Below are 13,751 nucleotides of genomic sequence, written 5' to 3' on the forward strand. Positions count from 1 at the left end.
TAATTACCTTAATTTATGAACCAGTAATCTGGGGTGTTTGAATTCTTTAGCTAAACAGAAAGCTCCTACAAGGCAGATGTATCCTTGAAACACCTCTGTAAATCCTGTGCATAGATGGAGCTCACTTTTTCAACATGATTACTCTGCTATATTCATATCTGTTCCACATACCAACCTTGTTCCCATTACTGGAAGACTTTATATATGAAGAAATGTAAGAAATTCCTAACACAAACTCAACTGTCCTTGAATGAAATGAATTGCAAAAAAGATCTTCCTACCCAGTTGCTGGCTGCGGAGCTGTAGGCATGTCACAAGAAGAGACAAAGCTTCCCCGGCAATCAATGAATCTTTGGTGGATACAGACTGCTGTCGAACACAGATTCCCGCATGCAGAGCTATTGGCTCTCCTTCACTTCCAGAACTGCAATTGCTTCCTGGAAGCAGGCAAGGACAAGTTTACTGTGCAACTTACAAAAGCTGGAATATTTTAATATTCTTTTAACATAAGGGCCAGAATCCCTTGAGAAAGCCTTGCTTTTTTTCTAAAAAACAAAATTTTTATCACTATATTCCAAATACTGATTTATCCTTAAACACATGTTTCAGATTTCAAAATGGGTTTACATCCAGACATGATGAAACATGCCTGTAATTCCATATACTTGGGAAACAGAACAAGAGGACAGCAGTTTGAAATCAGCCTAGATAATTCAGCACTGACCTATCTCAACCAACAAGTCATTGTTGTGTGTGCCTGTGATTCCAGCTAGGATGACTGTGGTCTGAGGCTGACCTCAGACAAAAATATAAGGCCTATCTGTAAAATAACTAAAGCAAAAGGAGCTGGGAGTCATGGCTGAAGTGGTAGAGCCCCTGCTTAGGGAGAGGCCCTGAGTTCAAGCCCAAATACTATCAAACTCCCTTCCAAAACCAACATGAGTTTATAAGACAAACCTAATTTCAAATGGTAGAAATAAGAATAGTACAATTGTGGGGCATGAGAGAATCTCCTAGGGATATCAGAAATGTCCTATATCTTAAAAGTTGAATTCGTGTCACATGTTCATAAAAATAGGCACTGAACATTTCTACATTTCATTATTTTAGATTGTTTATGTATGTATGGTAGTACTGGGACTTGGAAGTCAAAGCCTGGTGCTGTACCTTAGCATTTTCACTCAAGGTTGTCACTCTACCACTTCAGCCATAGCTCCATTTCTAGCTTTTTGGTGGTCAATTGGCTATAACAGTCTCACAGACTTTCCTTGCCCAAGCTGGCTTTGAACAGCAATCCTTAGATCTCAGCCTTCTGAGTAGCTAAGACTACAGGACACTGGCGCTCAGCAATTTTAAAATTTTTATTACTGATGTATTTATGAACACATACAGAAGAAAAACCAAAGGCTATTAAGAACGAAAACTGGCCAGGCTCTGGTGGCTCACACCCGTAATCCTAGCTGATACTCAGGAGGCTGAGATCTGAGGATTACGGTTCAAAGCCATCCCGGGCAGGAACATCGGTGAGACTCTTATCTCTAATAAACCACCAGGAAACTGGAAGTGGTACTGTGGCTCCAGTGGGTAGAGTGTCCATGCCCAGAGTTCAAGCCCTACAACCCACAAAAAGAAAAAAAAAAGCGGAAGACAAGAACTTAAGATGCATAAAAAAGGCTAAAGAACTGTTTCCCAGATCAGAATTATAGTTAAGGGCACTCTTCTTTTTGTAGCTCTGCCAAATCTACACACATACACACATAGTCATACAGCTGCTTCTTCCTTGTCCCTCTATAATTCAGTACCTGAACTGCTGAGTCTGTTTCGAATTCCAGCAGGATACAGAGAATTACTTTCTTTAATTGGTTGGCTACTTCCAACAAGGTCAAGTCGTCCTGCAGCCGCAGCCCATGACAATCTCATGAAACATGCCACAGTAGAAGTGAAATCACTCACTTCCATGGTCTAAAGTAAGTGTGGAGAGACCATTAGGAGAAAAGGCAGTATTGGACCCAAACATATGCCACTGACTTCTACCAGCTTCTCACTGGCCTCTTTTGTGACATGCTTTTCCTTCCAAGATCATCCAGAGGACAAAACTGAAATTTTATAGACTTTCAGTTTTTCTGTAATCTATATAAGAAGAGACTGAAAATCTCTGGCTTCAAGTGATTGTTGGTCACTTTGGTTTTAACAATTTAATTTCCCTCTCCCATTTACTACATTTTGGTTCCTAAATGACTTGGTGACTTCTCATCTCAGCTATGTTTTTTCCTCCTGATTTTGTTCTCTCAACTTCTCATATAAGCTATGTTTTTTCCTCCTGACTTTGCTCTCTCAACTTCTCATATAAGCTATGTTTTTTCCTCCTGACTTTGCTCTCTCAACTTCTCATATAAGCTATGTTTTTTCCTCCTGACTTTACGTGCTCTCTCTCTCTCTCTCTCTCTTCTCTCTTGCTTGAAGAAGTTTTCTCTCTCCAAGACTCTAAATATCTCTCTCCAACTTTCAAGTCCAATCCCTACCTACTCTTCAAAACTTGGCTCAGCTGCCAACCCCAACATGAAATCACCATGAAGGAAATGACTCCATTTACTGCAAGGGCCCACAGAATGCTTTGTCTTCATAATTTTACACTTGACCCCTGCTACTCTGATATAGTTCCTTCTACACTAGTGGTCTCTTTCTCATCATAAATTCCTTGAGAGCAATCTTAATCATTTTTACATCCATATTGTTCTCTCTCCAAGCAGCTCCCTCTAAGTAGGAAGTATTCATACTTCTCAAACATACCCATCACTTACTTGTATTGCTACCCGAGCAGCAGGGATGATTTCCTCAACTCTGATAGAAGATCTATCTGACACAGACAATTGCCGGTAGGATGACTTTTCTGGGGTACCACATAAGGACATCTGTCTGCTTGTCTGTCGGCTGACATTTCGGAATGGGCGAGAAGAAAGTGCTTCGATGCCATCTTTAGTGAGGTCTTCATCTAATAACGTAGGCATTGTTTGTCCAACAAGTAAAAATCTTAACAAGAAAAAGCTAGACTTACTCAAGGTAATTTCCAAGTATTTAAAACATGATTTGGGAAGAAAAATAAAGCATTGCCTGGCCAGACTAATGCATTACATTTACATACCTTGCAAGTTGTAGACAGATGGAGTAAACACCCTGTCTTGTCTCATAGTCTACTTCTGAGGGGATGGAATCCCTCTGCATGACATTTACAACCAAACTTCAAAGGAGAGAGAAAGTAAAACATCAAAGATAATATTTTTATATGAATGCTCACAAATGTTTTTGAATACTAAATTTCTACAGGATTCCTTAAATATAAGTAAACTATATATCCTATGATATAAAATATAACTTTCTAGTAGTCCATTAGACTTTTGGCTTAGAAAAAAAGATACTTGTTCAGAAAGCAATTTGAGTCTATAGAACAATCACTACATTGGCATTAGTAACACTATGGATTCAAACATTTATCAAGAGTTAGTGTGAATTATGCAGTCCAGATTGTTTTTCATAGTTAGCATACCCTACATTACTACAAAACTTCCTTCTGTTCTCTTTGCTTCCACCCTTACCTCCCCACATCAACCAAAATGATTGAGTACTGATCACAGTACTCTTTTGTATAAAAAAAAATCCTTCAATGGCTTCTTACACAGAAAAGAAAGTCAACACAGTAGCCTATAAGGTGCTAACTTTCTGTGTAACTTTTGTGTCCCAGTCCTCTATTACACTCCCTTGGCCACATACTCTGGCTTCCTGTGGCCTCTACAGATACCTGACATATCTCTATGAAGTAAATGCTGGTTGGAGATCTGACTGGAGAGCTGTTCCAGACATCTCTAGGACTTGCACCATCTCCTTCATTCCCACCAGTGAAGCCTTGTCTGTCCCTCTATTTAAAATCATGACCATCTCCAACCTAGCTTTCTTCCTTTGTATCTCTCCAGCTCTAATTCAGTTACTGCTCTTTTCTGAGGGCTTAAAACAATGCCTGGTACATGAACTAATTAATATGCACAAATCACCCAAACATAATGCCCTCATTACATTACAACTGTAGATGGCTGGGTAATTAATAATTTTTGCTAAGAACACACTGAAACTACTGAATCAAAAAACAAAACCACTATATGTTCCACATCTCCCCCTTTACTTGAGAATTCTTTTAGTCCTCATTGTTCTGTTTGCCATTCCCTTCAACTTCTCTGATCCCTGTTGAGCTTCTCTTCTCTGCTGAACCTCCATAGAGAAGTTCCTCAACTGTCCTCTGCTGAAGCTTCATGGTAGCCTTCACTCCTTCCTATCTAGAGGACCATTTTGTTTCTCTCCTTTGCTTATAACTCACTGTAGTTCTGCAATAGCTGATATATCTCCTGCCCTCTCCCTACTTAGAAGGATCTTTCTCTTATCTACCTAGGAATCTCTACTCCTCAATTCCCAGCTCAACAGCCACTTGCTGTGAAGCATTTCCTAATCTGATTACCCCAGCAGATTTAACCATTACCTTCTCATCTTTTGGTGAAACTGGTTATTTTCTGGACTCAGGGCCTTATGCTTGCTAGGCAGGTGTTCTACCACTTGAGTCATACCACTAGCACTCTTTTGCTTTTATTTATTTAGGCTAATTATTGGGCTCTTCTTGCCAAGGGCTGGCCTCTGATCATGATTCTCCTACATAGCAGGGATTACAGATGTGTACCACCACATTTGGCTTCCTTGTTGAGATGGGATTTCATAAACTATTTTTCCAATCTGGTCTCAAACCAAGATACTCTTAATATATTTCTCCCAAGTGTCTGGTGTTATAGCAGTACTTTTTTTTTTGGAGGGGGGGGGGGGGGTCCGGTCATGGGGCCTGAACTCTGGGCCTGGGCGCTATCCCTCAGCTCTTGAGCTCAAGGCTAGCACTCTACCACTTGAGCCACAGCGCCACTTTCAGCTTTTTTCTTTTTGCTTATGTGGTCCTGAGGAATCGAACCCAGGGCCTCATGCATGCAAGGCAAGCGCTCTACCACTGAGCCACCTTCCCAGCCCAGGAGTACTTTTTTGATTGCCTTTTCCCATCACTTTTTAAAATTAGGCCTCTATTTTAATACTTAACTACTTAACAAGACAGTTAGCTGGCTGTTTATTTCCCTTCACTAAACCACACACCACTTAAAGGGAGGGAATTTGTGCTAATTTATCCCTTGGATAATGCCTTATGCAATAAAGATTTACTGTGAACCTCACCTTACTTCAATACTAGTGACAGATTTAAAAGAAACAGATTGGGGCCCCCAACCTCAATTTTTCTTGGGAGTTCCCCCACTACCAGAAGAGAAAGAGAAATGATTCTGGTAAAGTTTTCTAAGTCATGAAATAAACTAAAATATACTAATGGACTGAAACACCATTCCTTCTAGTTATTCTCTTAGTATGTACTTCACATAATACCCAGTAGAAGGAGGCAAGGCTTTTATAGGAGAAACTGGTAAAAATATATGTATTTTCTGCAAAGCAGGTACCTCAAACCTCCTGCTCTCAGGAAATTTTCACAGAAGGATTTTGCACAGCTTCTTGCCATGTCATCATCAGCTGTTGGCATGAGTTTGGAACTTAGAACCTAGGATACAGACAAGCATAATTAATTATGTCAACGTTTTCTGCAGAAATTACTCCTTTACTAAATAAAACATTTAGATAACTCAAGTCAGAATTTCTTTAAACATCATGTGCTAGTTCTCTTAGAAGTATACAGACAAGACAATAAATTCACAATGAAGACAATCTACTTTTCATATTCTGTTTGAAAGTATTTATGTTCTAGAGGAAACTACCATATTTTTCTTTTCATGGAATTCACAAGTGTGCAAGTCCCTGACCTTCTAGTCCACAGAATATTTTATGTGATATGCTATATGTGCTTTAAAAAAAAAAAAGGGGCCAGACAGCTAAGCACTGGTACCTAAGATCTATAATTCTAGGTGCTCAGGAAGCTAAGATTTGAATGACTGTGGTTTGAAAGAGCCATCCTAGGCAGAAAGCTCAAGGCTCTATCTCCAATTAACTATCAAAAAGCAAGACTGGAGGCATGATGCAAATGGTAGAGCATAGCCAAGCCAGCAAGCCATGCAAGCAGGAAGCCTGAGTTCAAACTCAGGTATGGCAAAATAAACTAGTACAAAAGCTGAAGTTTTAAATAACAGTACCCTGCAATCTCCCTTATGAAACTAGCCCAGTTCATTGAGTATCTACAATGCACATGTGATTTACTGTACTGTTCAGGGGACTGAGATCAGAGACTGACACCTACTCAGTCATATGATTAGATTTAAAATCTGGATGTGTCTCATTCTAATATCTAAGTCCCTTTCTGACAACTGCAATGCCTACTTAAAGAAAAGCTTAACAAAATATTGTGGTGATTTAGAGAGTTCTGTCACACAATTATACTATAGTACAACTAGAAATTTAATTCACATTCTAATTTGACCAGCTAGGAACTGAGAGATCATAGATCCTCTCCCTGGTTTGCCCATCGGGTAAAGGAGAATTATAATGAGACTCATCAAAGGAATGCTTAGATTATGTAAAATACAGGTATAAGGTGCTCACTGCAAGCACTAGCAAAAAACAATTGCTCCGGAAACAATAGTTTACTTATGATTTAAAAATCTCTTACTGCTTCAGTCTTAAGTTACTATAGTTCAAGATCCTTTTTTAATGTAAAAAAGAATCTGCTTCTGTGGTTATGAACTTGATTTCTAATTGGGATTTTTAATGTATTAGAGATGCTTTGTTCCAAGGGTGCTTTTTGGGAAAAGGACTCCTCAATCTCAGGACAGGACGAGCACTATGTAGGAGAAAGGGGGCCCTCTGCTCTTCCCTTTCTTCCTATGCTCACTCAGCTTTTCATTTACACGATCATACTCTTCATACTTAATGGACAATAATTTAGTGAAAATCATAGGTTCTTCTCAGGAATAGCTGCTTGGAGTATCTGTTTTGAGGTATTTTTTGGTAGTCAAACAAGTGAATGAGCAAAATACAAGGAAACAAGGAAATTAACCATTCAGGTATCAACAAAAACAAGTACTTTGCGAAGTTTTCAAAATATTTTGTATATCAAAAGCAAAATACACTTGTCAAAGCCATTCAATTACTCTATAGTCCTAAAAGGATACTGTTGATATTACTATACTCCCCCTCCCCCGCCATCCCCCATTCCATACCAGGACTTGAATTTAGGGCCTGAGCACTGTCCCAAAGCTTTTTTGCTCAAGGCTACCTCTTGAGTCACAGCTCTTTTGGTGGTTAAGAGTCTCATGGACTTTCCTGCCTGGGGAGGCTATGAACCTCAATACTCAGATCTCAGCCCTCTGAGTAGCTAGGATTACAGGTGTGAGCCATTGGTGCCCACCTAAAGTTTTGACTCAAAATAATGTAATTTTAGTGGCTCATGACAAGCTACCCCCATCTCCACTGTTTCTTTAGCTGCTCCTATTGGTGGAGACAGGATTGTATTTTAATTCTTTTGGAGACAATCATCGAAAAGCAGATGATAAATCTAACATTAATTGTAGTAATTGTAAGATGAGCTTAAGTTAGCCAAATATTTCTAGGCAATTTTCTACATGACTCAAGTGCTACAAGAGTATGATCCATCATTTTCCAAGAGCAGAAATGTTTATACCTGGTCACTTTTTCATTTGTTTTGTTTGCTTTCCAGATTCAATGTATATAGACTCCTATACATCTTAATCATAAATCTAGGAGCAAGTATCTGTCTTTTCAACTTTTGACCCTTTAACTACCACAATGACTTGTACATAGTGACTTGTACATAGTAAACAAGTAGTAAATGTTTACTTAAGCACAGTAAACCTATTAATTTAAGGCTCCTTTCAGGGACATGGATAGGTGCTATAGACTGTATCACTTTGAAATTGGGAGAGACAGAGGGTGGAGATACTAGGGGTAGGGACTTTGGAAAGTGATTAGGTCATGAAGGTAAAGCCTTCATAAACAGGATTAGTGCCCTTACAAAAGAGACCCAAAGGGGCTGGGATGGTGGCTCAGTGGTAGAGTGCTTGCCTTGCATGCATGAGGCCCTGGGTTCGATTCCTCAGCACCACATAAGCAGAAAAACAAAAGCCAAAATGGCACTGTGGCTCAAGTGGTAGAGTGCTAGCCTTAAGCTCAAGAGCTGAGGGACAGCACCCAGGCCCAGAGTTCAGGCCCCACGACTGGACCCAGAAAAAAATAAAAAAATAAAAGAGACCCAAAGCCTTGAGAGCCTAGCAAGTATAAGGCAATGAGTTTAATCCCCAGTACTGTCTCCCCACCCTAAAATAAAAGGAAAGACTCTAGAGAGCTCATTTGTCCCCTTCCTGCCAAGTGTGGACAGCTATCTATGAAGCAGGGAGCAGGCCCTCACCAGACCCCAGATCTACCACTGTCTTGGTCTTAGCCTTCCCAACCTCCAGAACTTTAACTGTCTCCAGAATTTATTAAAGCATTGTAAGTGGACTAATAATAATAATGTAAATATTATTTGTTCTAATTCCTCAAAAGCTTTTTTAAATCTTGAAATAATGAGTTTTTTGTCAAAGTGAAATAACATAAATGAAATTTCTTACTTCCAGGTTGTAGAGTACTCTAAAGGTAGACATTCCTGGAGCAAAAGATCGAAAGAGACTTTCTAGGATTGAAGTGGCACTGGGCTGATGCTGTTGCTTTGAAGAGAGGGATGGAGATTTTGAAGACTGAGAACTTGCTTCAGAAAGTAATGTTTTCTAAATGAAAAAAAGATATAAATGCATTAAAAACACAAATTCAAGAAGATAATGCATATTCTAATATTCTTTCTCTCCTTAAGTCACATTGTTTCTAAAAAAATTAGTGTCCTAAGGTCACATAATTCTGTAATTATTAGTAAAACATCAAACTTCACCATATAGCTGTGTTCAACATTCGTCAGGTCTAACACATGATTTTAAGAATGTATTCTAACTAATACAAGCAATGTCATTTTAACTATTTTAATGTTTAAAATCTGTACTACTAAATATTGGTAATTAAATTATAGGATTGCTAAAGCAACTGTCTTGAGAATTACTTTTTAGCTAACATTAGTGACATATTTTATAATTATATTAATTCCTTCTCAAATGCACACCTAAGCAAAAAGCTAATTTAAATTTCAAACACTAAAATACAGGATACAAAATTCAGTTCAAATTAATTTGTTCTAACTGAATTTATTCTTAGGATATAATTAAACAATATGATGGATAAAACACAATTTCTTTATAAAGTTCTTAAGGAATAACTCTATAAAAAAATAAGCAAACTGAAGTTGACTATTATGTTTTTTGTTGTGGAACTTGGGATGAACCCAGCCATTCACATGCTAGGCAAGCACTCCATCACTGAGCTGTGTCCCCAGCACTTGTATTTTGTTTTTGAGACATAGCCCCACTGGGTACACAGGCTGGAACTGAACTTGAAATCCTCCTTCCTCTGCCTCGACAGTGCTGGGATTATAGGTATGCACCAATATGTACAGCTAAAATGAACTTTAAAACGTGAAAAAAAACCCCAATAATTCATTTATATAAACAACTCAATAATCAGGCCTAGAATAGCATCATGAGAAGGAAAAAAATCATTTCAATGAAATCAGAATTGGAGTCTGGCCCTTGACTACTAACAATATGTCTTTGGGCTTCAAGTTCCTCATACAAATCAAGAAGGGAAATATTTGATCTAATATTTGATCTCACCATTGACTCTAGACAATTTAAAAACAAACATGAAGTTCGGATACCCATTTATGGCAATAGTAATTTTCAAAAGAAAATGACCCTTATGTGAGTTCATGTTGTTTTCACTGAATCATGACATAAAATTTACATGCTAGTTAAATAGCTATTTTAGATATGCATACCTTTCTGCCTAATGAATCAAGTTGGTCAAGGGCTTCCTGAATGGCTGGATCAGTAGGTATCAACAGCAGAAGCTTTCGTACTCGTAGCGTTATCCTGAAAAAAAAAAGTCAAATATTAATTTCTTTATATAAACCATAGTTACATTAACAAAGTCATTTTGTATGTATAGTGAAATACACTCCAAGTAAAAACAGTTCCCTGGCTCATTAACCTCAATAACTCTCTTTTTCAAGCTTCACAAGTACTCATATTTACCTTGGCTCCTCTAGATTGGCAAGCTGGTAGAGCATGTCAAACACATTACACACAAGAGCCATCACTACACCAGGAAGGGATTTCTCCTGAGGGAGAAAGGGAAAATATAAATATACACTTACAAGAAGAATTTTCTCTGCTTATAATTGAAGGTACAAACCATATAAATATTAGTTCTGAAAGACTAGCCACTACCACTCAGAAGACTGTAAGTTCTACATCTCCCCCAACCTGAATGCCAACAGTCCTCATTACATAGTTCTAAAGTTCTAAGTTGTCTGAGAAAAGACCTGTGTCTCTATTAAGGTTGATCCCCAGTACCTGCTCCATGGCATACGATGAACTAAAGACCCCACTGCTGCTGCTGCTAGAGCTGGTTGAGGAGTCTGCTGAGCTCCCAGAAGGGGTCCCACTGCCAGAGGTCTTTACTGTAAGGACTTGCTCATCAGAAAAGCCCAGCTGGTGGAGGAGCTTTTGATCTTTATTCACTGTCAGCTACAAAAAAATGAAGTTTTTAATTACTGAGAGGGCAAGAAGAAGAAAGTATCACTAAAGGGGCTGGGAAGGTGGCTCAGTGGTAGAGCACTTGCCTTGCATGCCTGAGGCCCTGGGTTCGATTCCTCAGCACCACATAAGCAAAAAGAAAAAAGCCGGAAGTGGTGCTATGGCTCAAGTGGTAGAGCACTATCCTTGAGCTGAAGAGCTGAGGGACAGTGCCCAGCCCCAGAGTTCAGGCCCCACGACCGGACCCAAAAAAAAAAAAAAAAAAAGTATCACTAAAGTGTCAGCTACTATTTAAACTTACCAGACTATCATTTGTAAATATCTGTATATTATCCACAGGACAGCACAACTGCTTTGCTATCTTCCACCGGACACTGCCTATTGTTTCATTACTGTGGGCCTGTAAAACGCAACCCAACATTGGTGAGACAGAATGTATTTACTTATGTTTTAAACAAAACTTATTGCACATTTATTATTTCAGAAGCTAGAAATGCAGCTAGAAACTGAGAAGCCCTGACTTCCAAGGTGTCCCTTATGCTTATGCCAGCATTAAATAGTTTATTTCATTCTCTTTCCAATCCATCACTAGAGATATGGAATCTCAAACTCTCCCTTTTCTGCAATGCCTGCCACTCCTTCTCTTTCCACTGTGCCCATTTATGCCAACCATCTTGTAGGCTTTGGTACATACTGTTCCCTTTGCCTGGAGTGTTCTAAATAAGCACCATTTATTTACTTTGTCACTTTATTCAAATCTTAGCTAAATGTTACCATCTCAGAGATCTATCTTTATCTAAAATAGCCCATGTATATCTAACACCTTCTGCCAAGTTATCCTGCCTACTCTTTTTCTTTACAACACTATAATCACTTGCTATCATGTTATGTATTTATCTATTTAGCTGCTTGTACTTCAGTTTCATTTCACATTTAGAGCCATGAATCATGCAGCTATCTCCATCAACACTGTTCTTAACAAAAATGACAAATAACAAATCATGAAAATGGCTGCAGAACTTCATGTAAACTTACCTCTACAGTGAAAGTATCTTTGGTAGACTCATAAGTAACATTAAGAGTTAAAATATGTCCATGAAATGATGCACCATGAGGTAGAATAGTTCGTGGAACGCAGTAAAAATCCTTGAAAAAAAAGTTAAGTCAGAAGCATTATTCCATTATAAAACATGTCAAAAAACATATACCTAACATACCTTATCTAGTAATGATGAATGAGGTTGCATAAAAAAAATCAAAACCAATGCATACCTCTATTGTGATCACGTAGCGTTCAGCCAGAAGCAGTAATCTCTCAATTATCACAAGTTTTGTGGATCTACAGATTAAAGGAAAGTAACAAACTTTAAAATGTATTTTAAATGAACTGTTGAGATCTGCTCAATTCTGCTTTTTTTTTTATCAAAACCATAATAATAATTACTAGTCAATGGTCAAATCTGAAATGTGCAAAGATTATAAACTTCCCTTTCGCCCAATGAGAAGGTGGATTCACCTACTCACAGCATAGTGCAGACAGAATAGGGAGGAAAGGACTGTTCCTCTCACATTTCCTTTCTTCCTTTCATTTTTCAAACCAGGGCTTTAGAAATAGAGGACCTGAGTCTCCAGGTCTGTCTACTATCAATTCACCAAAGATAAACAATTAAGAGTCTGACTCTCATAACTATACATGTCACAAAATTCTGTAAACACAGGAATTTGACAAAGTTCTTAAGTATTTGAAAAGTGGGAGACAAATGCAAACCAGTAGATATGCTATTTGAAAATTAAATCTGGCTGGGTACCAATGGTTCAGGCCTGTAATTCTAGCTACTTGGAGGCTGCAACCAAGAGGTTGCAGCCTGGGGCAGAAAAGTCTGCAAGACTCCATCTCCAACTAACTAGCATAAAGCTGGAGGACAACTGGTAGAGTGCCAGCTGCACGAGCAAGTATGAGTCCCTGAATTCAAACCTCAGTACCAGCATAACAATGTGATTAAGCACATAAGTTCTAATAAATATGTCTGAGTTAAATTCTTCTAGAACCTGTAATTCAGGTTCTATCCCCCTCTGAACTGGAACCATTATGGGGAATGTCAAAAAGTTCTTTCAAAAATGTTAAAATAAGATAAACTACAATACTCTGGTTGAAATCCAACTGTGAAATTGTATTATGAACTCAACTTAAGATCTGTGACAAGACAATTAAAAAAATGTGCTTTTTCCCCTACAGTCAGCCAAATATTTAAGTGATTCAGAATAAAAAACAGGCAAGAAGAAAAATAATTACATTCATTTTAAGAAATAGTAGTTTGAAATTCCAATCCAATAGTTTCTGAATGATTTATCTGATAAATTGTTAATGAACTAAGTAACTGAGAGACCTCTAAGTAACTGAGTACATCTCACAAATGTGTAACAGAGAATTCTTAATAAAGTCTACTCTTTTTTTTTTTTTTTTCTGGTCTTGGGGCTTGAACTCTGGGCCTGGGTGCTGTCTCTCAGCTTCTTTTGCTCAAGGCTAGCACTCCACCATTTGAGCCACAGTGATACTTGCAGTTTTTTCTGAGTATTTTACTAGAGGTAAGAGTCTCACACTTTCCTGCCTAGGCTGACTTTGAACTGTGATCTTCAGATCTCAGCCTCCTGAGTAGCATGAGCCACCAGCACCCATCAAGAAGTTTATTCTTAATGAAGTACTTTGTTTCAAGACCATGAGAATAGGAAAACGTGAGTATTCCAAATCCTACATGGAATCTATAACCACTTCTGCCATTAAAAAGTGAAGTCTGGGGCTGGGAAGGTGGCTCAGTGGTAGAGCGCTTGCCTTGCATACCTGAGGCCCTGGGTTCGATTCCTCAGCACCATATAAAGCAAATAAACAAAAAAAACAAAACAAACAAAAAAAAGCCGGAAGTGGGGCTGTGGCTCAAGTAGTAGAGCGCTAGCCTTGAGCTGAAGAGCTGAGGGACAGCGCCCATGCCCAGAGTTCAGGCCCCACGACCGGATCCCCCCCCCCCCAAAAAAAAAGTGAAG

General features: G+C 38.6%; 1 protein-coding gene across 2 annotated transcripts in view; it reads right to left on the reverse strand.

Moving 5' to 3' along the window:
• Usp24 (ubiquitin specific peptidase 24) overlaps positions 1-13,751 on the reverse strand; it is a 125,390-nt gene that overhangs the window by 55,409 nt on the left and 56,230 nt on the right. For both annotated transcript variants that reach the window (XM_069987136.1, XM_069987134.1), the window contains exons 25-36: positions 11,985-12,051; positions 11,748-11,858; positions 11,014-11,112; positions 10,530-10,703; positions 10,209-10,294; positions 9,953-10,046; positions 8,643-8,798; positions 5,529-5,626; positions 3,143-3,238; positions 2,802-3,030; positions 1,803-1,962; positions 282-437 (exon numbers count right to left, since the gene is read on the reverse strand). In XM_069987136.1, the coding sequence (XP_069843237.1) occupies positions 282-437; positions 1,803-1,962; positions 2,802-3,030; positions 3,143-3,238; positions 5,529-5,626; positions 8,643-8,798; positions 9,953-10,046; positions 10,209-10,294; positions 10,530-10,703; positions 11,014-11,112; positions 11,748-11,858; positions 11,985-12,051 (1,526 nt within the window). The remainder of the gene's footprint in view (positions 1-281; positions 438-1,802; positions 1,963-2,801; positions 3,031-3,142; positions 3,239-5,528; positions 5,627-8,642; positions 8,799-9,952; positions 10,047-10,208; positions 10,295-10,529; positions 10,704-11,013; positions 11,113-11,747; positions 11,859-11,984; positions 12,052-13,751) is intronic.

Source organism: Dipodomys merriami, unplaced genomic scaffold (genome assembly GCF_024711535.1).
Source record: "Dipodomys merriami isolate MVZ:Mamm:240054 unplaced genomic scaffold, mDipMer1.0.p SCAF_34, whole genome shotgun sequence".
Classification (NCBI taxonomy): domain Eukaryota; kingdom Metazoa; phylum Chordata; class Mammalia; order Rodentia; family Heteromyidae; genus Dipodomys; species Dipodomys merriami.